The 27,574-nt window shown below is 41.0% G+C and overlaps 1 protein-coding gene across 4 annotated transcripts in view; it reads right to left on the minus strand.

Annotated features, from left to right (window-relative positions):
- The window catches only part of NEK11 (NIMA related kinase 11), a 256,169-nt gene that overhangs the window by 89,339 nt on the left and 139,256 nt on the right, over positions 1-27,574 (minus strand). For all 4 annotated transcript variants that reach the window (XM_044252388.1, XM_044252389.1, XM_044252391.1 and 1 more), the window contains one exon: positions 2,886-3,046. In XM_044252388.1, the coding sequence (XP_044108323.1) occupies positions 2,886-3,046 (161 nt within the window). The remainder of the gene's footprint in view (positions 1-2,885; positions 3,047-27,574) is intronic.

The following is a 27,574-nucleotide window of genomic DNA, read 5'->3' on the forward strand; positions in this document are numbered from 1 at the left end:
GATCACTCTTTTCCTAACACTTCACTGAGCAGAGAAAATTTCAGTTATCATATCACATGTGACAGATGCATGGCCCAGAGAGCAAAACTGCTGTCCTATATTTATCATTGGCCCTAAGAAATAAAAAGGAGGAAAATTTTTTTTTTAAATACCACAGTTGTGAAATCTCACACTAACATTAGAGAATTTGGGAAGTATCATAAAAAATCCACAAGATGGGGTGCCTGGGTGGTTCAGTCAATGGGGCACCCGACTCTTGGTTTTAGCTCAGGTCATGATCTCAGGGTCATGGGATCAAGCCCTGTGTTGGGCTCCATGCTCAGCAAGGAGTCTTCTTGAGAGTCTCTCCCCCTCTTTCTGCCCTATCCACAGCTCATGCACTTGCTCTCTCTAAAAAATAAATAAATCTTTTGACAAAACCCACAGGATTATGCTAAATGAAATAGATCAATCAGAGAAAGACAATTATCATATGCTCTCTCTGATATGAGGTATTTGAGAGGCATGATAGGGGGTTGTGGGGGGAAGAGATGCAAGATGGCATCGGGAGGGAGACAAACCATAAGAGACTCTTAATCTCAGGAAACTAACTGAGGGTTGCTGGGGGGTTGGGGGATAGGGATAGAGTGGCTGAGTTATGGACATTGGGGAGGGTATGTGCTATGGTGAGCACTCTGAGTTGTGTAAGACTGATGATTCACAGACCTCTACCCCTGAAGCAAATAATACATTATATGTTAACAACAAAAAAACCCCTACAAGATGGCTGGGTATCATCATCATCATAATTAATATCTCATTAATTAATTATTAAATTCTAGATACTATTTTAAGTACCTTACATTGATTACCGCATTTTAATCCCCAGCCTACTCTGTGAGGTAGGAGTCATTACTGTCCTATTTTACAGATTAGAAAACTGAGGCACAGTGAAATTTAGTAATTTGCACAAGGTCACACAACCTGCAAGTAACAAAGGCTAGTTTTGTATATAGGCATTTTGATTTCCAGCCCTGTGTTCCTATAAGTATGCCAAAGACGGGACTTCCAGAGTGGCTAGCAAAGTTCTATTTCCTGACCTGAGTGGTGTTTGCTGTGTATTTTATTCATGTATATTTTCTGAATCAGTTTTAATCTATTAAAAATAAAAAGTAAAATACTAGTAGCTAAAATTTTGTCATGTGGTGCTTTGTGTAAAAATGGATGTGTTTTGCAACCATAGGCACAGAAAGATGGTTCTGCAATATTATAATATTTGTCTCCTGGGGCACCTGGTTGGCTCAGTCAGAAGAGCATGGTGAGACTCTTGATCCTGGGGTCGTTAGTTTGAGCCCCATGTTGGGTGTAGAAATTATTTAAATAAATAAAAAAGATTTGTCTCACAAGTTTAGGACCGTGGCACAGAATGAAATGGGAATTGTATTTTAAACGTGTGGTAGGAGGTGCTGTTGTTCACCAGAGTCCATTGGATAATGGGGAAATGATAGAAGGGAAGCATTTTTATTTTGGCATGCTGAATCACTCTCTGCCTTGACTGTATTTCTTTCAACATTCATCTACTTCTCTCTTCACGTATTTGTCTCCTAAATTCTCTTTCTCCTCTTTCTCTCATCCTTTTCTCTTCTTAGCCTCATATCCATATCCTTCTAGTTTCCCTTTCCTTATATCTTTCTCTTTTCTTATATAGAACCTGAAAACATTTCTTATTGGTTTTACTTATTGAATATTATAATATTTATTGACTATTACATTCTTTAAAAATTATTGTATACAAACTTCAATTAATCCTCCTGAATTAAGTTTCCATTGATACAGTTACCCCTTGATTGACTTCTAATTTCCTAGCTTAATGATTCCCAGTAACAAAACTTCTGTGCCTTAAGAAATTTTAGGACTGGAGGTGCCTGGGTATCTCAGTAGGTTAAAGCCTCTGCCTTCGGCTCCGGTCATGATCCCAGGGTCCTAGGATCAAGTCCCGCATCAGGCTCTCTGTTCAGCAGGGAGCCTGCTTCCTCCTCTCTCTCTCTGCCTCCTTCTCTGCCTACTCTATCTCTCTGTCAAATAAATAAAAAATCTTTAAAAAAATTTTTTTAGGACTAGAAAGGTTACCATGTTATGGCCTAAGAGGAAAATGAAGTTTATGAGCATAAGTTGCCCAAAGTAATCTGCTTACATCTTACATACCTCTTGCTTTTTTTTCTTTCCTATAGACACCTGGCAGAGAAATCACATGCTGGGACTGTTTCTTAGCCTATAACCTAGCTAGGGCTTAATCTTGCTATTGTTAAAGAGATATATGCCGAAGACATACAGAGACTCCAGCACTATGTGTAAGGATGGGCCCACAAAGGCTGGGCATGGCCAGAAAGATCATACCCTAATCCCAGGATATCTGGGCCTCATTCTCAGAACTAATTTGTGCACTAGGACATGATTCAAAAATCTGATTACCAGGCAGAAAAGTGTATTTTTAAAAATCTCCATATCTCTTCTAAAGAGACACCTGCATTCTTTATTTAACAGCTGTATACAGGGTGCTCTTCAGTGCAGTGTGTATCATCTTTCCACTTGAATAAGTACTGGGTGCTCCAGCCCATCCCTCATCAACTTGGTCCACACCAGAATCTCAGAACTCCATGCGGTCCTAGCTGTCCCTGGACCCATCACACTGGGCCTTTATAACAAACCCTAGTACCCCCCGCCAAAATGCAAACAAACAAATAAAGAAAAACAAAAACAAACAAACAAACAAACAAAAAAACCCAAAACACCCTAGTCCCCCATCCCCACTTCAAGTTCTAAGATTTCCTTGACTCTCTTTGAGAAGTCACAACCTGGTCAGAACCTCAGACAGCTCCACATCTCTGTTGGTGAGCGGCCTATACCTGTTGGAATGTTCTGTAAGCAGGCTGGGGTCCCTCATCCTTGACCTCTTCCTCTGCTGCTGAGAAGACTGTTTCTTCTTCTTCCTCCTCACTTTCTTCAGAACAGGAATCAAAGGCATCAGCATAATACTCTTCAGCCACAAGCGGGTCTTCAGGGATCTCTGAAATAGAGAATAAACAACAATCAGACCCTATCCAGTAGAGGAAAGGAGGGATGATTCATTTATATTTTGAAGGTAGAAGAATAAAACCATGACATGAGAAGAAATGATCTCCTTTAAAGTCTTTACATTCAGAGGCATGAATCCTTATGACAAATGAGGGGATTTAGGAGCAAACACTGGATGAGAGGCTTTGGCTGCAGGACCCTATTACACACCCACATTAAACTTCTGCATAGGCTGTTGGAGCAGAACTTGGTCAGCACTCTTCCCTGTTGTTTCTTTTTTTAAAAAAAATATTAGTTATGAGACTAGGCAAGATGGATAGGATATACAGCAATGGCATTTAGGCAAGCTGAGGGAAACATTATGGGTTTTTTCCCAACAGGCTCTGAAGGCTTTTGAGGTGGAGTCAGCTGGGACTCTGCTTACTCACCTCTATATATGACATTTATTTTTTTTAAGGTTTTTATTTATTTGTGTGAGAGAGAGCACACACGCACAAGCAGGGGGAGCTGTAGGCACAAGGATAAGCAGTCTCCCCACTGAACAAGGAGCCCAATATAGGACTCAATCCCAGGACTCTGGGATCATGACCTGAGCTGAAGGCAGATGCTTAACTGACTGAGCCAACCAGGCATCCCTATTTTTTTTTTTTTAAAGGAAAGACCATCCCTTAAGTTGATGCCAAGAAGTGGCTACCTAAGTTATTTTATGCAATGTTATTACTAACTAAAAATGTAATTTTTACTTATATGGTTTTCAACCAAGAAAGACCAAGAATAGGTCACCAAAAAACAACAACAGCAACAAAAACCCATAGCGATATCAACTCCAATTTCCTAAAGAAGGCCTAGAAATAGGGAAATACTGTTGGGGAGAGGAGTGAATTACAGTGACAACCCACACATTAAAACCACGGGCATTTTTGGCTTTGCACCAGACTCTGATTTATAAACAAAAATAACTCTTCTAATTTATAACAAACAGCACTGTATTTCATCCCACTGTTTCTACTCTGTGTTTACTGGGGGAAAATATGGAATTAGGGGTCAGAGAATCAGGTTTGAATCTAAGTTCTACCACCTCTTATGTAAGAAGTGAGGCAAGGGGCTTGAGCTTCCTGAGCCAATTTCTCCAGTAAAACTGGCATAAGGGAAACCTACGAGGGTAGCTATGAAGATTCAGTAATAGGATTCTTATGAAAGCATTGTCTATAGGGAAACTTTATAAAATGTTCACTCAATTTCCACATCTGAAAAAAGGGGCTTTTTGTTAACTGATTCCAGAATCCTCTGAAAGTAAGATACTTAGGGACTACATTAAAATCTTTGTTATCTATGGTTTCCCATCAGACAAAAGAGGCAGTGTCATGGCATCAAAATTAGCTCAAAAGACAAAAATAATATATACTCAAAACTGCCTTCACCAGCTTCTTAGGAAGGAGCATATTGGGCATTTTGGTAACTCCAACACAGCCTGTTTCCCTTCAGATCACATGTTTTCAGTTGAACAGCAGATGAAGTAGATTCTTTGTATATAGGGGCACGTTTTATAAAAATCTTTATTCAAGATTGATTAATGGAATGGAATGGTAGACAGAATAATGTGACTCCCTGTGTCTCTTTGTCCGCTCCCCAGCATCTCTCTTCTTCACAGATTGGTCCATTCTTTCCCCCTCTTCCCACTCCCTCCTATTTCCTCTTCCTCTCCCAAAGGCTCTCTGTTTGTCTGACAGTTACTCATTCATTTACTTATTCCTTATATTCTCCCTTTTCCCCTCTATTTCTCTTCCCCTCCTCCTTTAGGCCAGAATATTTGCTTTCAATTTGATTGTGACACAACAGGAAATATCATTTACATTGTTGCCCAACACACAGAAATGTGCTTACATTTGTGTACAAATAAAAACATATTTATAGTTGAAAATTTCATGCATCAAGATTTACCCATACTAAATATGACACATTCTAGTCTTTCACATTCTATTCAATTTTTTACAATGCTAGTTGCAACTTGTTAAAGTGATTTCTCAACACACAGTTTGAAAAACACTGTTTGAGAATGCTGGCATTGGAATCCAAAAGATCTACGTTTAAATCGAGGCTCTAATATCAGCTCTATGACAGGCATTATTTAAACTCCTGTACTTCAGTTTTCTCACCTGTAAAATGGACATGACTGTAACCATCTCTGAGGATTGTTGTGAACATTAAATAGTATGATGGATGCAAAGCACTGTGTACATGGTAGGCACCAAATAGATGTCATTTACTAACATGTAACATAAAACTCTGTATATGTGTTGCCTGTAATGCACAACACCAGGAAGAAATATAAATATTAGACAATCACAGATTTTTATCAAGTTTAATTTTATATATACACATACATGCACAAAATAGAATTACTTCTCAAAATCCATACCGTACCCATTTCAAATGGGCAGTAAGGCAGCAGGCCAAACCATACAGACAAATCCTTCTCTTGATAAATACCAAACCCCACCTCCCATAACATGGCTTCTGTGCAGTCTTAGCCTCAGAGGAAAGATTCCCTCTCTTACCAGGGATCCCCTCCCAGGAAGGAGAGGAAGGAAAAAAATGCTCAGAAGAATATGCCATCCTGGGACTTATGCCTGAGTCAGGAAACTGACTGGGATGAAGCCACCTCCAATATTTCTTAAACAAGCACCACTATCTTGGTGCATCTCAAAAAAGTTCGTTTTCAAAAGGAAAAGTCAAAAGAAATATAAGTCTGCTCAAACTGTGTTTGTCAAGCTATGTGTTTTTCAAACGCGGGCCCAGTTTGAAGCCTTGTTAGGCTAAGGCTCATTTCTCCTGTCATTGAGGGAAAATGGTCTGTGATAAATAGCTTTAATTTCCTCACACCCTGAAGTCAGCCTCATAACAGATGTGCTGGAGCGGCATTCCAGATCTCTACTAGGCTGGGTGGGCAGCGGCAGTGTGTTTATGAAGGAATCCTAGCATGGCTGCCTGAGCTTGGGCATAGTTGTTGCAGGTCCACGATGGAGAAAAAGACAAGCAATCACCCTGTGCTACGAAAAGGATGCTGTTTGCCAGACCCTTCAATTAAGACCTTAATACGGATGCCTGGGTGTCAGTTGACCCACCAACTCCTGGTTTCGGCTCAGGTCATGATCTCAGGGTCAGGGCCGTGAGATCAGGCCCCAAGTCTGGCTCCGAATCCAGCATGGAGTCTGCTTATTCCCTCCCTCCCCCTCAGTCCACCCGCCAGTGCTCTCCCTTAAATAAATAAATAAACACATAAATAAATAAATCGTTAAAACTAAGAAGACCTTAGGGACACCTGGGTGGTCAGTTGTTAAGCATCTGTCTGGCTCAAGTCACGATCCCATGGTCTTAGGGTCGAGCCCTACAACAGGCTCCCTGGTGGGCAGAAGGCCTGCTTTTCCCTCTCCCACTGCCCCTGCTTCACTATCTCTCTGTCAGATAAATAAATAAAATCTTTTAAAAAATCAAATAAATACAAAATAAAAAATAAAAAAGACCTTAATGTATACCTTCCTCTAAGACTTCAGTGAACATCAGTAGCCCCCTTGGGTATTACTATAACACAGATCATTAGGCCCTGCCCAGATGCTGATTCAGTAGGTCTGGAGGGAGGCCCGAGAACTGCATTTCAAACAGGTTGTCAGGGGATGCTGGTGCTGCTGGTCTGGGTCCACAACATCCAAACCACTGCTCTAGGATGTGACCAGTTCAAATAAAAGTACTATCATATATAATTACATAGACGCACTATAATAAAATACATAAGGCTATAATACCTGTACATCTTCCAACCTTACATACTACAAACCCTAAAAAATGAAGAAACAAACTTTACTTTAGAAGAGTTCAAACGTTTGTGTCATGAGTTTCTTAACTACTCACGATTTCTGTGAAGTTTTATAGAACTGTCCCCATTTTACTGATGGGGAAGAACAAAGCAGTCCAAAGTTACAATACTTCCACAGTTTGCAAAAGCACATTCATATCCATTATTACATTTAATCAGTGCAATAGTTATTCAAGCTAGACCAGGAAAACAATTTTATCTTATTTTTCAGACTGTGAAATTGAGGTTCAGACAGGCTAATAATCAACTGAAAGTCACACAGCTGTCTTCAGGGTGGACACTAGATTAGAACACAAATAGCCTGAATCCGATCTTTTTCCCATTGAATGGTGCTATTTCATGGGTAGCTAGGAATTTTCATGTCATGAATTAAACCATGTCATGAATTAAAGTCATGATTGTCTTCCCCCACCACTCTGAAAGATGTTGGACAGCAAGGGATAGACCTTTTTTTTAAAATTTTTTAAAATTTATTTTCAGTGTAACAGTATTCCTTGTTTTTGCACCACACCCAGTGCTCCTTGCAATCCGTGCCCTCTCTAATACCCACCACCTGGTTCCCCCAACCTCCCACCCCCCCCCGCCCCTTCAAAACCCTCAGATTGTTTTTCAGAGTCCATAGTCTCTCATGGTTCATCTCCCCTTCCAATTTCCCTCAACTCCCTTCTCCTCTCTAACTCCCCTTGTCCTCCATGATATTTGTTATGCTCCACAAATAAGTGAAACCATATGATAATTGACTCTCTCTGCTTGACTTATTTCACTCAGCATAATCTCCTCCAGTCCCGTCCATGTTGCTACAAAAGTTGGGTATTCATCCTTTCTGATGGAGGCATAATACTCCATAGTGTATATGGACCACATCTTCCTTATCCATTCGTCCATTGAAGGGCATCTTGGTTCTTTCCACAGTTTGGTGACCGTGGCCATTGCTGCTATAAACATTGGGGTACAGATGGCCCTTCTTTTCACTACATCTGTATCTTTGGGGTAAATACCCAAGAGTGCAATTGCAGAGTCATAGGGAAGTTCTATTTTTAGTTTCTTGAGGAATCTCCACACTGTTCTCCAAAGTGGCTGCACCAACCTGCATTCCCACCAACAGTGTAAGAGGGTTCCCCTTTCTCCACATCAAGGGATAGACTTTTGACTTTCTGAGATGCGAAAACTGAAGCTTAGTCATCCTGATGAACTGCCTGGAAGGAGATGGGAATAGTGAATGACAGGGCCCCTCCCTTAGACTCAGCCCAACTGTCACTCCCCTTGACCTCAGATGTGCTCAAACTGCAGCGTACATCGGGATCCCCTGGAGGCCTGATTCCTAGCCCCATGCCCAGTGTTTCAGATGCAGTAGTCTTGGGAGGAGGGCAGCGCGGGCTATGTGGTAAGACGCTGCTGCCAAGTCTGGCAACACTCTTTAAGAACTACCATTCTACCTCTTAGGGCCTTCAAGGAGAAAGTGACATACAAGTGCAACTGTTTAGTGAGACATTCCCCCATACTTCATCAATCATTGCACCAGCTTTTCAAACTTCTAAAATGATCAGGAAAATGCACCAAGGAATTAAAAAAAAAAAAAAAAGAGGCAATAAAACAAGAAATTTGCATCAAGTCAAAACCAAGTTTCCTCTAAAGGAACTTGGTTATGTGGCAGGAATACCTCAGCCTGCGCACCCGCCACCACCCTGAATGATTCTAACCATTCAGTACACCGTGAGCAGGTGCATGCCATGAGCTTAGCTCAATGGTTTCTACAGGGTGGTCCCAGAAGAGCAGTAAGAACATCACTTGGGGTCTTACTAGAAAAGCAAATTCTTAGGCATCCCAGACTACCTGAATCAGAAACTGGGGTGAAGGTCCAGCAATCTGCATTTTAGCAAGCCCTCCAGGGGGATCCTAGAAGTTTAAGAACCACAGACTTAGCATAATGCCTAGCACTTACTGTCTGCTCAGAGAAAAATAGTTTCTACTTATACCCCCCATTGATAAGCTCTTAGGAGACAGGAGCCAAGCCTATCCCGTTCCCTGTGGCTTCTCCAACCCGTGGTTCAAAGCAGACACTCCAAACTTTTCGTCGAATAAATGAATGCCTACGTTTCTAAAAGATAAAGACTTTTGAACTACTACATAGTATTTCATGTAAAGAATTTCCTAATCTTTGGGGGAGGGCCAGGAGAAGGCAGGGAGGGAATATGAAGATTTTTTCCCCTGAGACCCCTCTTTCTCTCCTCTCTCTCGAAGACTCTGAACTTTTATCTCAGAAGGAATCATAATTTGCAACAGTAAAAATGTCTTCTTCAGGGGCGCCTGGGTGGCTCAGTGGGTTAAGCCGCTGCCTTCGGCTCAGGTCATGATCTCAGGGTCCTGAGATCGAGTCCCACGTCGGGCTCTCTGCTCAGCGGGGAGCCTGCTTCCTCCTCTCTCTCTCTCTCTCTCTGCCTGCCTCTCTGCCTACTTGTGATCTCTCTCTGTCAAATAAATAAATAAAATCTTTTAAAAAAAATGTCTTCTTCATACCAACATCTGCAGCTGTCTCTGAGTCTAGACTACGCAATGTGTGACAGCAGTCACTGGTAGACTGTGCTCTCCTCCAGGTGCCCTGACTCCGCTTCAGCTACAAACCACTCTCCGCACATCTAATAACAGTGTCAGAACAGTTCGGTGACCAACCGTTGTGATTTGGGAAATCCAACAGATGCACTCACACTTTTCTGCCCCTTCTCCTAGGAAGCCGGCAATATCCACAGGACACTTTTTAAAATGGTTCTCACTCTGCCCACCATCTAGGGGAAAGCATTTCCTCATAGAGAGCATGCTCTCTCCTTCCGCTGCGGCAGAGCCGGCTGGGGCTGTCAGGCCAGGCAGCTGCCCAGGGATGCCCTTCTTTATTTTTCCTTTCTTTTTTAGTTTTCTGAAGTGGGCAATGGCTTTATTATGAGCCAGAAAATACTGAACAAAAGATATAATATGAAGAAACTGATCTATTGTTAGATCTTGATGTGGCCTCCAAAGACCATCTTCTCCCATTATAAATTGGGAGCAGCGGTGTTCAGAATGACAATAGTTATTATTACACTGTCAAGGCAGTCCTCAGAATTTCTTATTTTCCTAAAAATGGCACTTGTGGGTGTGAAAAGGATTGCCTTATTCCATTTTTTAATGAAAACATTTTAAATAAAGACATCACCTCATATGTAGGAGAAACCTGTGATTAACATGCTACATCATTCCCCAAACTACTGAGTGAGACAATGTCTGGAGAAGGCACTCAGAGGCAGACACTGTCAATACTGAGCTGCCTCAGTTTCCCCAGGGAGCACTGTCTTGTGTAAGGTTGGGACAAGTTGGGATAAAAAACACAGAAACTGAAGCCCAAGTTGACTGGTGATGTCTGCTGCTTCTGAGGAAGGCTGCCTCCCACCAGGAGCGGCAATAAGGAGTAGAGATTAGAAGATAAGCTATAAGGGTCAGCCTGAGGTTCAAATCTGGCCCTTGTTGTATATGGCCTGTGACCCTGGGCTGCCTCTGTCACTTCTTGGGTCAGTTTTCTAACTCTAAGGGGGCATAGTGAATACTACTGGTGTGCCACTGAAACCTGCCACATTTTGGCACACTCACACTCCAGCTGCCATGAGTGCTGGTTGCTGTGTTTGTCAGCTCAGGCCGCCACAGCAAAATGCCACACACTGCGAGGCTTCAACAACAAAAATGCATTTTTCTCATAGTTCTGGAAGCTAGAAGTCCGAGGTCTTCTTCTTCAGCAGTTCTGATTTCTCCTGGGTGCCTGACCCTCTGCACACTGGTGCTCCTGGTGTTTGTCAGTGTCCTCATCTCCTCTTCTAACAGAAGGACCAGTCGGACAGGATTGGGGCTCATCCTATCAGCCTCATTTTATGTTAATCACCTCCTTAAAGGCCCTATCTCCAAATGTAGTCACATTATAAGGTACTGGGGGTTAGGGTTCAATATGTGAATTTGGGGGGGACAAAATTCAGCCCATAACAATGGCTAACAGGGCACAAATGTTCCCTTCTCCAGACAAGTGCTCTCAGGTCGAAGAATTTCCATAGCAAAGAGGTTATACATTCCCTCCATTGTGGAGAGCAGCCCTGGCCAGTGACTGGATGATTTACAGTGGAGCCAGCCCCCTGGTATCACTCCTGCTCGAAGTGGGATCGGGCTCCTTCCACTGCTGCCCTGTCCAGACATACCCCCCTCCCCCAGCCCAAGAGTGCTCACTCATAAAACACATGCACCAGAATAACCATCTCTGGCTCCGCATCTAAGGAGTCCAACCGAAGACTTGGGGATGTTACAATAATAATATGTGAACTCATGAGTATAGCATACAATTTTACAAAAGATAAGTGCTGCTATTCAATTATGTAAACACCTCTTAAAGAAAAACAGAGGCCAGCAAGGTCAAATTCTTTTATATTATACATTTAATCCTTAAGACTTTCTAGAAAACAATAGAGCCCATACCTATGGACACTGCTAAAGTGAGTCATTTGTCAGATATCCGTTATATCTCAGACACCTCAATTTTTTATCTCTTGAGGTCTAATCTCCTTGCCCTGCTAAAAGTTTTCTTAAAATACTCTATCTAGTATGGTGTCCAGAGCATAGTAAGTGCTTAATAAATGACTGTAAGTAGTCCCTTCGGAGGTAGAAAATGTTAGTTTTCTTCATAGCTCACATACCAAACATAAGTACCTATCATTCCAATTTTACCAATATGCTGCTAAAGCAAGCACCCAATTTTAAGTATCTAGAAAAATACCTGACATGAGTGCAAGGGAAGAAAAGATGATCCCTTCTGCCAGAGACAAGAGGAGGGCTTTGGCCGTACTCCATAGAAGAGGTAGGGAAGGAGTGGGAGGGGTCAGAGCCGACAAGCTGCTAGAAAATCACATGCTCCTTGAGATGCTACACTCATCAGACACTTAGCATAGTAGGTGGAGAGGCTGGGTTTGCTGTCTGAACCATTAAGTGCCAGAGGAGGCCCCATCCTCAGTACCTGAGACACAGGCAGAGAGAGCCTGCACGGCAATCATGAAGAGAGCTCTGGACAAGCTTCGGTTGAGCCAAGCCTCCTGTCATCTTGGGACAGGGCGTCCAAAGCAATGTCTGGGTTGTATCATTATTGGTTTGTAAAAGAATTTATACATAAAGGGCTAAGAGCAGAGCTGGAGCAAACTCCCTTGTCTTTCAGGACAGCTGAAACAGCTGGACTCCGCCAAGGAGAACTATCATTTCGGAGATCCCAGACTTCCGTTCTCCTGCAAGCTAATAAAGGTACTCAGTTTGTCACACCTGACGTACCTTCCCCTGCACTGAAGATAAGGACCGATTCAGAAATTTTGTTGTTTTGGAAAAGGCACTGTATCAACTTCTAAACTTCAACATACACTGGGTTTTATTTTTCCTTTTCAATTTTTAAAAGCAGTCTCTCCCCCCGCTGTGATCATGAGACGGTTTTTCATGGTTATGCAGTGAGTCATCAGCTAGGCCTAGTTCTCGGGGTGTCCTAGTTCCCACCAGCAGCTATTAAGATTGCTCATGGGAGCTCAGAAGTCATGGAGGGGGAAGGGTCCACTCGGAGGGCAGCGATCATTATTTTCCACAGTGAGTCATCCCTTTTTGTGGTTCCCATGGGCTTCTGCTGGAGGTCCTGGAGAGGCCGTTACTCCACATTCCAAATGCTGCTGCATCTCTATTTCATTACAAAGAGCCCCCTTCTGGGCCTGTGGGAAGCGAGTGTAATTTTCAATCACCATAACATTTAGTGGGGCTGGAGGCTTAGAGCAGCATATTTGCTAGGGAACATTTTGAACCAATGTTCAGTTCAGGGAGGAATATGGACAGCCCTCAGTGAAACGAACACACTTACACTCCAAGGCAGAAATGAAAACTCCAGATAGCTCCGCTCTTGCAATCACCTCCAATCTTACACAGGCTGCCACGTATCTTCCCTAAAGCACTTATTACCATATCATTCTTCCCCCCAGCAGGGGCTCCCCCACTGTCAGTGGCGATACCTGGGTACAACTCTCTTTACCAGACCTTCCTCCTCATATCAGTGAGTCCGGTAGCTCTCAGTTAAAGGTCCATGCCTAAAGGGATTCTGACTGGGTAGCCCTGGGCTGGGTCCAAGCAGTTTTATATTTCTGATACTTTCCAGACGGTTCTCCTATGTCCCTTTAGAACAGGACCTAGGCTTTCATAACGTGGACTCAACATTTTCTCCTTAGCTCACTTTTGGTTTCTAACTTCTATTTCTTTAAAGAGCTCTCTGTCTAGAATTGCCTTGTCCAATATGGTAACCACCAGGCACATGTGGCTATTTAAATCAAAATTAATTACAGTGACAGAAAATGACACATTCAGTTCCTCAGTTGCGCTGGCCACATCTCAAGCACTTGAAAGCCATCTGTGACAAGATTATAGAACATTTCAGTCATCACTGAAAGTCCTACCAGACAGTGCTGTTCTAGACTGTCCTCCTTTCTATGTCTAGCTCTACTGGACTGCACCCTCTCGCTCAGATCTGGCTAGATTTCTTTGAAGCCCTGGGATGTGAGTCCCTCTCCCACTCTGACCCTCTGCTCCTCCCTTGGCCAGCACACCCTCCACCACCAGCACCCCCCATCCCTGCAAACGAGAACGTAGAACCACAGGCCAGAAGGTTTTCCAATCCTCATTGCCCTGGACTTAGCAGGGGGAGGCAGTAACTTGATCTCACCGTAGTCCTGGGCCTCCTCTGCATGTCCCCAGAGCCACTTCGAAGGACCTATCAAATCAAACTTTCTCATTTATAAGATGCCTTTTCTACCTTCTTTTATACAGTGCCTACAAGTTGAGCTGTTTTTTTTCTTTTTTAAGTTTTTCTTTAGATGCCAGTTCATTAACAAAACAGTGCAGTATTAGTTTCAGGTGCGTGACATAGTGATTCAACACGAGTAGAGCTTTCAAAGATATTCATCACTCCCCCTTCATCCCAGAGAGAGGCAGCTCATGGACCTCCTAAGTCCCCACAGTAGATAATGTCTTTCATTGCAGAGCAGAGATCAAGTTCACTTTATTAATTATATCACTAACTGTAAGCGGAACGAAATCTCAATTACACACAATACATTTATAGTCGGGGGTTGGTGGCAATGGCTTGGTTTTCTATCTTTTTGATGCTTTCCTCTCTCACACAATAAGCTATAGGTTAGTACTAGAACTGTGACCTATTCTAAAATAAAGCCTCAAAACTAAGGCTAAAATTAGCCATGCTGATTAGCTTAGCCTGCAGCATCACACATGAGGCTGTGAAAGAATTATCTTAGCCAAATGCATATTCATGACCCTTTCTGTAAGGAGGGCTAAATTAAGTACAGTACAGTGTCTTTTTTATATATAGGACAGCAGCTTCTCCTGTAAGTTTTTCTTCGAGTGACATCTATTTGAGCAAGCACACCAAAGGTGCCCCTGCCCCAACATAAGAAAGAAAGAAGCTCCATGATCCCTTTGGAAATAGGTCTCCCTCAAGCTCTGAAGTCTGCTTTTATTTTACATGTCAAGGTGATTCTCCCATAGGCAAAACTCTTAACATTTCTCTGAACTTGTTTTTCTGATTCGGAAAGCAAAAGTCAAAATAAGGAGGTAAAGTTTGTCTTTTCTCCACCAGATTCAGAGAAATAAATATGGGCTGGGGAATCCACACTCTCACGGGGAAATAAAGGGAGACCGAACAGAGAGACCCTGAAGGAGCTGGGGCTGTGGGGCTGGATGCCACGCCATGTCAGGAGACATCAAGCGTTGTGATTTTAGGCACCTGGCTTGAGCTCCCTGGGCCTTATGTGTCTCATCTATAAACAGGGGACGGTAATAACTCAGCACCCTAGAACCTGAAGCCTGAGGTAGGTGGTTTCAGGTTGTTCTCCTACTCTAGGGCTTGCAAGTGTACAACATGGAGTAACAGACTAGAATCAGCATGCACGTGAATCATCTGGAGAACCTCATGAAATATGAACTCTTCCCAGTAGGTCTGAAGTGGGGCCCGGGAGTCTACATTTCTGACATGCTCTGGCTGTGCTGGAGATGCTGCTGGTCCCCGAACCACACTCTGAGGAGTAAGAGATTCGACCACTGCTCTGGGCTCCTGGCCATCAAGTATTCGTCAAGAAGTGAAATCACAATGAAGATTTTTGTGAAGTTGAAGAATCTGAAATGCTATTAAAACGAAGCCTCTGCCACCTTCTTATTTTTCTTTGGTTCTATTTCCTCATTAACAGAAGCTCGGTTGTGTGCAATGCATTTAGCAATTTGTTGGCGGAAACAACACCTTGTGACAAATAGGATTTCCTCTCCGACGAAATCCTGAAGTTATTTATTTTTTCCACCTCTATTCTCCTGGAAAATGTTTGCTTCTCCTCGATAGCAACCCCACAGTTAACTGGCCAGCTGGAGGCAGTCAGTAAACTGCCAGAAGATGCTTGCTGGTGCAGATGTGCTTAGTTCACCAGTGTGTACAGGTCAACTGAACATGGTAAGATGGGTTGATGATCATAAAAACATGTGGGAACTCTACTTCACTGCTACTGAGGGCATGACATTCATTTAAATGTTTTAATTAAGGGAAGTGCATCTTATATACACCAACTTAGGCCCGTTTTTGTGGTCCAACTCAGGAAAAGTTTCTACTGCAATCTTGGATTTCCTGAGTGACCTGCCCTTGCTTGACCTGGTTACTTCCTGTGGAATGAGATATAGCCTTAGAGAGCAAGGTAAGCCCAAGTTTAAAAGGAACTATTTTGGGGCACCTGGGTGGCTCAGTAGGTTAAGCATCTGCCATGGGCTCAGGTCATGATCCCAGGGTCCTGGGATCAAGTCCCTCATCAGGCCCCTTAGCATGGAGCCTGCTTCTCCCTCTGCCTGCCACTCCCCAGGCCTGTCCTGTCAAATAAATAAATAAAATCTTTTTTTTTTTTAAAGGAACCGTTTCATGGTCTATAAACTCTAGACAAGCTTCCATTTACATATCCTTAAAATAGTAAGTAATAGCAATTATTTACCTTTGTATGACCCTTCATGATTAAAGTGCTTTCAAATATTTTTCTCTTTTCTCCCTCACAACATGGTACGAGATGAGCAGGTGATGTTAGCCCTCCCCCCCATTTTGTAGACCAGGAACATAACATTTGGAGCTATCTGACATTTTTAAGTTAATTTGAAAGTGGCACACCCCAAACCATGTCTTCTGATTCCAAATCTAGGGCTCATTTGTATTAAATCATGGTGACTACATAATTCAATTTGGCCATTCTGTAGAGGTAGGCACTCAATTTGGTCACATACTTGCAAATGCAACAACATTTGCAAAAGGTGACTTTTTCAATTCATGGCAGCCTCTATGTCTTATCCATATGTCAGCTCTTTCTCTTCCTCTTCTCAATCACTCTCTCTACACATGCATACCACAAATACCACAGAGCACTTTCAAATAATGTCTAAAATACTGACCAGAAGTGAAAATATAATTTTTTACATAGGAAGTCACTAGAAAGAGGCGTTCAACAAAAATTACTGCACTAGGGGCACCTGGGTGGCTCAGTGGGTTAACACCTCTGCCTTCAGCTCAGGTCATGATCCCGGGGTCCTGGGATCGAGTCCCGCATGGGGCTCTCTGCTCAGTGAGAGTCTGCTTCCCCACCTCTCTCTCTGTCTGCCTCTCTGCCTACTTGTGATTTCTGTCTGTCAAATAAATAAATAAAATCTTTAAAAAAATTACTGCACTAGTTATCTATTGCTGCATAATAAGGTACCCCCAGACCGTGGCTTAAAACAATAATAAACATTGATTATCTCAAGTCTGTAAGTCATGAATCCAGGAACGGCTCAGGGGGAAGGTTCTGGTTCAGGGCCCACCATGAGGTTTTGGCTAAGAAGTCACCTGGGACTATAGTCATCTGAAGGCTTGATAGGGGACTGGAAGATGCAATTCTAAGCTCACTCACGTGGCTCTTGGCAGGAGACCTCAGTTCCTTGAACACAGCCTTGAACATAGGGGAGCTTGAGCATCCTTACAACATAGCAACTGGCTTCCCTCAGAAGGAATGATCCAAAAGAGCAAGGCAGAAACTGCAATGACTTTTGTTTCCTAGCCTTGGGAGACACACTTTTCAATTCCCATTCTATCCAACTGACTACACAGACCATTCCTAGTCAGTGTGGGATGAATACTGGCATGAATACCAGGAGGCAAGAATCATTGTGGGGCATATTGGAGAATGGTCACAAAAAAATTACCTAGAAGTTTCACTTTTGTTTCATTTTTTTTGAGGTAAATATTTATTTTATCATGATGTATAGATAGTCAGGTTGTTATAATGAGGTTACATAATGTATCATGACAGACTTCACACAAGAACTCTCTCCTAATATCCAAGTTGGTGATACCTCAATCTTTAAAGGATTATAAAGAGAAAAACACACATGTAACAAGATTCGGTTCATAATTAGGGTACATATGGGTTTGAACAGTCAGATCCTAATGAAATTTCATTGTTCCCCAAGTGGTCAAAATCATATTTAGGGGAAGTAAGTATGTAATTATTTTTAGCATCACATCATATCACTAGAATTCTAAGTATTCATAAAACTCATGGGGAGAAAAATACCACAAAACTAAGATATACCATAACCTACATTAAGGTGAGCATGAACTGATTAAACAGAGAAATATCGAGAATGTGGGACTCTGATCAGGAGCATTTAATGGGATCTATGTCAGAGTTATCTGAAGAAACAGAACCAGTAGGATATGAGAGGGAGAAGACAGAGACAGACAAATTATTTTAAGTAACTGGCTCTCACAATTATAGTGGGAGGTTGGCAAGTCCAAAATGTACAGGGCAGGACAGCCTAGGCAAAAGTTAATTTTGCAATCTTGAGTCCAAAGGCAATTTGGAGGCAGAATTTCTTCTTCCTCAGGGGGACCTCAATTTTTTCTCCTAAGATCTTTAACTGATTGGATGAGGCCCACCCAAATTATAACAAGTGGTATCTTTACTCAAAGTCTACTGATTTAAATGGTAATCATATCTAAAAAATACCTTCACACAACATCCAGGCTGGTGTTGGAGTAAACATCTGGGTACCACAGTCTGGCCAACTTGATACATAAAATTAACCATCATAAGAGCTAACAGGAGTATTCTTTCCCAGCTTGGATTCTGACAGAGAAGATGAATGAAGCTGGCAAAGAGAACTCAAATCTTCCACTCAGGTTGCAAAAGTCCCAAACAGTAGAATTCCAGGACACTCCCAGGACTGAGCACCATCTTAACACCTAAATGTTGACTTAGAGGCCAGTTTCTTAAATAGAAACAAGAAGCTACTGTCAGAATAAATTGCCTGCCTTAAAAAGTTCTTGGTCTCTAAGTATTCATGGTAAACTCTCTACAGATCCTTGGTAGAGTATTCTTTACAGTCATTTTCAGAAAATCCTGTCATCTTCATTTTGTTTGGTTTTCAAACCTCTCTGGTGAGCCTGACTGGCTTCTTGGTCAAAACACTGATGCCCACCCATGAATGACACCAGGGAAACAGTCTACCCTGCACAGTGGATCTGTGTAAGGTTGCCTTCTGGAAGGTATGGGTACTCTGACCCATATCTCATCACCATATCACATCATGGTGGTATACCATGACCACAGAATAAGTATCTGCACAAAAGGCTCAAGGGCTTATTAAAATAATTTTCCTTATCAATTACTGATATAGTGATTCAAATGGGGGGTCCTGTGATAGAGATAGCAGACCAATAAAACCATCAAAATGAACGTTTAAAAAAGTTAAATTCGGGAAAAACTGATGGAAAAAAATCTCCACTAGAGCTCTTTTTTTTTTCTTTATTTTTAAGTAGGCTCCAACATGGGGCTTGACCTCACAACCATGAGACTGAGAACTGAGCCCAGATTAAGAATCAGATTATAAACTGACCGAGCCACCCAAGTGCTTCCCACTGTATTTCTTGTAATAGCCAGGAACTACTTCCAACTTTTTAAAAAACTGGTTGTCTTAGATTGGATTCCCAAGAAGTAGATTCTGAGATGAGGACCTTCATCAAAGTCATTTGTTAGGAAGGGTTCCCGAGACACTGGTAGGCAGTGAAGAAGTGGGAAAGAGGGAGCAGGAGGCTAAGCAAGGGGCCAGTATCAAGCAGAGTCCCACAGGGGTAACCTTGGCTCAATTCCACAGAGCTCTAGGGCCAACTGATGGAGGCAACTGGAACATTTATATTTATACTCTTGCACACATTAGTCACTTTTTAAAGACTGTCTTGGGGAACTTTGGTGTGTGGGGGCAGGAGTGAGGGGTAAATTCCCAGGCACTCTGGCTCTCTTTGAGTATTGGAAAAGCAGCCTCTGGGAGTCTAAGAGCAGCCTCCCACAGCCCCCCAGCAAAAGAGACACAGGTGGGAGTTGAGCCCAAGAAAATGGTAAAGGGATGGAAGGGGGTATAGACAGAACATTGATAGCAGCTGCTACATGGGGGAAACTTTCCTCTCACACTTGCTTCCTATTCAGGGTTCTACTTATTGTGGTTTCTCCAATAAGACACTCTCCTGTCACACGCCTCCTCTGAAAGCAGGTAATGGAATCCCAGGTGCTTACCTGTTCTCTCTATCTGGAAGTGCCTGAAACACTTAATCTGACCTACATCTCCAAACACTTCATGGTTCTCAACATTTTGGACAAACAACTTCACTTCTTAGTTACCATTTACATTTCATTTGAAATTGAAGTTTGTCTTATCCAATCACATTCCAAACCTAAATGAAATTTTAGATTTGCCTTGCACCCAGCCCACCAAGCCCACCAACTGCTACCCTGAGCTTAGGTCCTCAGGGAGAGTGGATCTGCCCCAATCCTAGCTCCACTTGGCCTCTTGATCTGGACTGAGGTCTTTAGGTATTGTTGAATTACTCAGCCATGGTGTTTATGGAATTCTAAACTCCCTTAGATCTGATAACATTCCCAAGAAATCATCACCCACAAAGGAGAAGAAAAAATCTTGAAATCACAAGTTTGAGTGCCCTCTCGCTGTTAATATCCAGCTCCTTCCCTCAGAGCATGTACGTTTTTAATGCTCTGTGATTGTCCTCCAACACACAATGAAAAAGCCCAGGGCATGCCTACTAATTTACATCAAATTCTTTTCACAAACAGCAATAATGCTAAGTCATCCCACTAGAAAATTAGTTTTGCCCTATTTAATAACTAAGAAGAAATGGATGTGCTCTGTATTTGCATGGTAATGATATTAAAAGTGTTTTGTTTCAGTGAAGCCAAAGCCAAGTTTCAATAAAGGAAAGGAGAGCATCTAGCAAGCCAATTTCATTTTAAATTTACATTTCCAGGTGCCATTAGTGTATCTACCAATGTTCTCAGAACCCAAGGACAACAGGCAGAAAATGACTTGGACCATGGGTCCATGGGTCTAAATTAGGGTCTGTGGGCCAAGTCTGGGCTGCCTGCTTTTGCTAACAAAGTGTTACTGGAACACAGTCATAGCCCACACCATCCTTGGCTGTTTTGTCTCTATAATGGTAAATTTGAGTAGCTGTTACAGAGGTGGTATGGTCTGCAAAGCCTCAAATATTTACTTTGGACCACTGAAGAAAGTTTATCCACCTCTGCTATAGACAATGAGCAGTTACTGGTCACCCCGGATAAATACCATTCACAAAACGGTAGAACTAGGAGCAGACTCTCTTCAAATCCAGGAGCCCACCAAAGAATCATCTCACTAGAACTGAAAACATTCCTATCACTCTGGAAATTCCAAAAGATTTAGGAACTCTGCCTGATGAATCTGAGTCAAAGACCAAATGGTAGAACAAAAGATGCTCATAGTACTCTTATCACTTAGGAAACTACAAGGATTTTAGGAGCTCCGTGCCACAAACTTGAGGCAGAGAACAATATATATATTTTTCTCTTAGTTTCACAGGATCTAATTTACATCTGTGGCTGAGGGAAGGATTTTCTGAGAACAGGACATTTAAATTGAGGCTTGAAGAATGAATAGGCATAGGTCAGGTACACAGTGAGATAAAATGACATGGTCTTCTGAAGAAAGAGCATTTGCAAAGCAGCTGAGGTCAAGTTGTGGGCACACAAGGAAATGAGAGGAAGTCAGGGTAGCTGGACCCTCAGGAGTGGAGTGGCCAATCTGTGCTAAAAGTGAAGAAGTCTCATGAACCTCGGATGGCCTGGCACCCTAACACGAGTGTAAGATGGAGCATAATGTTGGATTAGGTTGGTGAAGAGGGGAGCAGGTACATAGGGGCCTTGTGGGCCATGTGAAAGAGTTTCTATTTTGTATGGGAAACACAAAAGAAAGCCATGGGAGGACTTAAAGCAAGCAATGACAAACTCTGATTGGTATTCTTAAAAGATCATTTTGGCATCCATATAGAGAATGAACTTCTCAGAGGCCAGAGACTAGCCAGAGGCAGGTTTAACACTTCAGGTGAGGTGATGGCAGCTGCTTAGCCTTGGGTGTTCCACTAGTGGCTTGGAAATGGATTCTCAGAACCCATTTTGTAGATGACAACTGGGGATTTGCCAAGAGCCAGAGTTCCAAAAGTTAGAGGGCTTGTCCAATGTCATGCAGCCAGTGTGGGAAGCCTGGACTCAGCCTGAGATCTTATTCTGCATCTCTTGATTTCTCAATATACTATGCAGATTTCTTGCTTTGCATTTATCATGTAAAAAGCAAAGTTAAGAAGATACATCAAATTTCATGATCTTTGGTAGGATGACAATTTCTAAGAGAAACAAAAAGGGAAAATAGATTTTGTATTTTAAAAATGGTTGTAGTTTCTCCTATTTAATCAATTGTAAAACTCAATTTAAAACACAAACAAGGGACACCTGTGTGGCTCAGTCGTTAAGCATCTGCCTTCAGCTCAGGTCATGATCCTGAGGTCCTGGAATCAAGCCCCACATCGGGCTTCCTGCTCAGCAGGAAGCCTGCTTCTCCCTCTCCCACTTCCCCTGCTTGTATTCCCTCTCTCACTGTCTCTCTCTGTCAAATAAATAAATAAAATCTTTAAGAAAATAAAATAAAATAAAACACAAAATCCATAGTTAAAATGGTATGATAATTATTAACAAAATATTTAACAAGAAAGGACAAATTATAAAAATGCAACAAAGCAAGTAGCATAAGTATTGTGTTGCTTCCCTCCATCAAATGAAAATGATTATTTTAAACAACAGGAAGGAAGAAAATTACTGATGTTAAAGTGAGAAAATGTTAGACCTTTCTGACTTTAGGATCTGAATTACTAGGATCTGATTGAAAAATCCCCAGAAAAAGTAATAGGATCGACTAAATCTTGACAATGGAAGAGGTATACATAAAGATATATAAATCTGGGCCCATCTGTGCTTTTGCTGTGTATTCTACTCAAAATTAGAAAAGTAGAATTGTGTTTATTCCATTTGTACATTACACACCTTTGTCAAATGCACCTATTTTTTCTTAGGCTGTTCAACTAAAAATAATTTCATATCATCCCAAGAGAAAAGTAAACAAAATAGGAATATATTAACCTAAGGCTGTACTAGAGAGACAAAAACAGAGAGAGCTGTAGTACGTGTAATTTACGAGTTGGCATAGAACAGTCTACCTGAAGGAGTGCTCTGAAACCGATGCCTCCAGGAAAGAGCACATTTTACCTTCACCATACCTCTTGGTGTCTGAAGGTTTTATTTCCGTGACAATAACAACTGAAAATCAACCCACTCTAAAGCATTGATTGCATTTGTTGATGCTACAGCTCCCCAAGGACTATTTTTCTGAAAAGTGAAAGGGTAATACAAAATAATTTATCAGACAATTTGCATCTTATTTGGGAGTCCTCAGTGGTGAAAACTGCTATGCCTAGCAAATGCTGGAGCTAAGCGTTTGGGTGATTGATTCAGAAACTCCCAAGCTCTTTGGGGTAAATCCATAAGTAAATGAATACACTTCAACACACAATTATCCCCACAGGAGGCGCCTCAAACAATTTTAAGATCTTGCATCCACCTACTTAGCACATAAAATGATGTCCATTAAAGCATAAAAGTGTATCATCTCAGTGAGACTGCAGCTTTTATGGCTGTTACAATAACACTGGCGACATCATTTCTGCTTATTAATGATTTCACACCCATGAAATTCAAAGAGTAGGTTTTCTACCTTAGAGCACCACATTCATGAAAGAAGATCCTGCTGCTTCATTATCCTTTAAGCCGGTTTATTAAAAATTGTTTAACAGGGCAGTACAAATGGAGAAACTATTCATGATATCCAGGAATATTTAATGCTGGCTTCCAGGGTCTCACTTTAGGACTGGAAGAACAATTCTCAAGGAGTCGTCCAAGGGCCCAGAAGTCCCTAGACCCTTTCAGGGGCATCCAAAATCTAAATTACCTTCATAATAATACTAAGATCTTATCTAACTTTTTCACTTTCATCCTCTTAAGAACTATATGACATGTAATGTCATGATAAATCTAAATGCAAAGCAGATATGAGAATCCAGCTTCCTTCTATTTTTTTTTTAAAGATTTATTTATTTATTTGACAGAGAGAGAGAGAGATCGGTCACAAGTAGGCAGAGAGGCAGGCAGGGAGAGAGGGGGAAGCAGGCTCCCTGGCTGAGAAGAGAGCCTGATGCTGGGGCTCAATCCCAGGTCTCTGAGATCATAACCTGAGCCGAAGGCAAAGGTTTAACCCACTAAGCCACCCAGGCGCTCCCTCAGCTGACTTCTATTAAGCCAGTTACTTTTTATTTTTATTTTTTTAATTATTATTTTTTTTTAATTTTTTTTTTTAATTTATTTGACAGACAGAGATCACAAGTAGGCAGAGAGGCAGGCAGAGAAAGGAAGGAAAGCAGGCTCCCTGCTGAGTAGAGAGCCCGATGCGGGGCTCGATCCCAGGACCCTGAGATCATGACCTGAGCTGAAAGCAGAGGCTTCAACCCACTGAGCCACCCAGGCGCTCCCTCAGCTGACTTCTATTAAGCCAGTTACTTTTTAAAAACTGTAAAAATGTAAAACAATGTCACTCTTCTCAATAATTTATTTTGGAAAACATAATCAATTTTCATAATATGCAACAATATGAATGAACCTTGAGGACATTATGCTAAGTGAAATAAACCGGTCACAGAAAGACAAACACGGCATGAATTCACTCATATGAAGTATCTAAAATACTCAAATTCATAGAATCAAAGAGTGGAATGGTGGTTGCCAAGGGACAGAGGAAGGGAGAAAAGGGGGGTTATTAATCAATGAGCATCAAGATTTAGCTAAGCAAGATAAATTCTAGAGATATGTTGCATAACAGTGTATCTACAACCAACAGTACTATAGTACACATGTAAAAGGGTAGGTCTCATGTTCGTTATTCTTACAACAATGAAGTAAAACTTTTTAAAATTTAAATTAAAGACTAGCTGTCCTGTCAGGGTGCTCCCTAAAAGGAGTGCACCAGGACCCACTAGCTTATATCTATTTCAGCTTCAGCTATTCTGCCAAGTTGCCCTCTTTGCATAGAGTCCTGGGACCCCCTGGCTTACACCCACCTCAGCTTTACCTGTCTTGCAAGGGTGCCCTCAGTGCTTAGAACTCTGTGTCCCCCTGACCTGCACATACTTCACCTTTAGTTATCCTGCCAGTGTACCCTCTGTGCATAGAACAATGGGACCCCCACCACCACCACCTTACACCTACTTCGGCTTCAACTATCCTGCCAGGGAACCCACTGCATGGAGAATCCTGAGATACCACCTCACCCCCCAGCCCACACCAGCCAGGTTCAGCCAGCCAGTGAAAATCACCAAATATGCATAGGGGACAACCATATACAAGGACATTTCTTCAAATTGAGGAGTAATTGGTCCACCTAATCCAGAGATAAAAAGTCAAGCAAATGGGAAGACAAAGGAATGTGCTCCAAAACAAAGGCCAAGATAAAACCTCAGAAAAAGAACTAAATTAAACAGAGATAAGTAATATGCCTTATAAAAATTTAAAGAAATAATCATAAAGATACTCACCAGGCTGGAGAAAATAATGGAAGAACTCAGTGAGATCATCAAAAAGGAGATGGAAAACATAAAAAAGAAACAGAGCTGGAAAATACCACAACTGAAATAAAAAACACAATAGAGGGTATCAACCAGTAGATTAGCAAATGCGGAAGAACATATGAGTGATTTGGAAAATAGGGTGATGGAAAGCACCCAAACTGAAAGCAAAAAGAGAAAAGAATTTAAAAATGAGGATAGGTTAAGGGATATCTTGGACAATATCAGGCAAACATTCCATTATAGGGGTCCCAGAAGAAAACAGAGTGAAAGAAACAGAAAACTTATTTGAAGAAACAGTAGCTGAAAACTTCCCTAACTTAGGAAAGAAAATAGGCATCCAGGTTCAAGAAACAGAGAGTTCCAAATAAGATGAAGCCAAGGCAGTCCACACCATGACACATAATAATTGAAATGTCACAGGTTAAAGATAGATTTTAAAATCAGAGAGAAACAAAAGTTTCATCAAAGAAAACACTATTAGACTATCAGCTGATTTTTTTAGCAGAAACTTTATAGGCCAGAAAGTGGCATGATATATTCAAAGGGCTGAGAGGAAAACATCCATGACCAAGAATACTCTACTTGGCTAGGTTACCATTCAGATTTAAAGGAGAGATAAAGAGTTCCTCAGACCAAAAAAAAAAAAAAAAATAGTTAAAGAAGTTTATCGCCACAAAACCAGCCTTATAAGAATTGTTAAAGGAACTTCTTTAAGTGGAAAAGAAATGGCCAAAATTAGACATAAGAAAATTAAAAGTAAAAATATAAAATATGACAGCATACACATAAAATGTGTAGGAGGGAGTAAAAAAAGATTTGGGTTTTTTTTTTAGAATGTGTTTAAATTTAAATAACTGTCAGCTTAATATAGACTGCTATATACTTAGGATGTTATACATGAACCTCATGGTAACCACAAACCCAAAACTTATAATAGATACACAAAAAATAAAGAGAAAGAAAGCCAAACAGTACACTATAGAAACTCACCAATCACAAAGAGAGCAAGAGAAGAAAGGAACAGAGAAGAACCACAGAAACAACCAGAAAACAAGGAACAAAATGGCAATAAGCACATACTTACCAATAATTACTTTAAATGCAAATGGTCTAAATGCTCCAATCAAAAAGCACAAGGTGGTGAAATGGATAAAAAAAATAAGAACCGTCTATATGCTGCCTACAAGAGATGCACCTCAAACCTAGAGATACATAAAGACTAAAAGTAAAGGGATAGAAAAACACTTACCATGCAAATGGAAACAAATAAAAAGCCAAGGTAGCAATACTTACATTGGACAAAATAAAAAAACAAAGACTGTAACAAGGGACAAAAAAGGGTATCACATAATGATAAAGGGATCAATCCAAAAAGAGGATGTAACAATTGTAAATAGCTATGCAACCAACACTGGAGAATCTAAATACATAAAGCAAATATTAATGGAACTAAAGAGAGAAATTGATGTAGGGGGCTCTAGCACCCCATATCTGAGCAGAGAATCTAATAAGTGTCTTTTAATGACCCGTTAGATCAGATGGACATTTTAATGGACACATCTATATCTATATATCTATATCTATATCCATATCTATATCTATACTTATATCTATATCTATATCTATGATATTATATATATATGACATTCCATTCAAAAACAACAATGCATATTCTTTTCAGGATCAAATAGAACATTATCCAGAGCAGATCACACGTTAGGCCACAAAACAAGTCTCAATAAATTTTTAAAAAAGGAAATCATACCATGCATCTTTTTGATCACAAGGGTATAAAACTAGAAATCAGTCACAAGAAAAAAACTGCAACACACACAAGCACATGGAAGCTAAACAACATGATAAACAACCAACGAGTCAACAAAGAAATAAAAAAATATATGAAAGCAAATGAAAACAAAAATACATGTTCCAAAATCTTTGGGACACAGCAAAAGCAGTTTTAAGAGGGAAATATATAGTGACACAGGCCTACCTCAAAAATAAGAGAAAGCTCAAATAAGCTATCTAACCTTACACCTAAAGAGACTAGCAAAAAAAGAACAAACAAAATCCAAGGTGAATAGAAGGAAGGAAATAATAAAGATCAGAGCAGAAATAAAAGACACAAAGACTAAAAAAAATACAGTAGAAAAAAATCAACAAAACCACAAAGCTGGTTCTTTGAAAAAATAAAATTGATAAATCCTTAGGATTTCATCAGAAATACAAAGGATTAAAAGAGACTACCACGAAAAAATTAAAACAAAACAGTCAAAACACTAATAAGCAAACAAGTTAAGTTTACAAACTCAGGAATGAAGAAGCTATGGTTAAAAAAAAGTTTGACAGATTCACTGAAGCCCTTATTTGGGTTAAAATTCCAAGAAAATCACCTTATTTTAAAGAATAAGGGTCCAGGAATTACGGTTTTAGAACAAAATGTAATTAATATAAAATTACAAAATTTAACAATGTAAAAACAAGATATAACTAAAATT

The sequence above is a fragment of the Neovison vison genome, chromosome 6 (assembly GCF_020171115.1).
Source record: "Neovison vison isolate M4711 chromosome 6, ASM_NN_V1, whole genome shotgun sequence".
NCBI lineage: Eukaryota > Metazoa > Chordata > Mammalia > Carnivora > Mustelidae > Neogale > Neogale vison.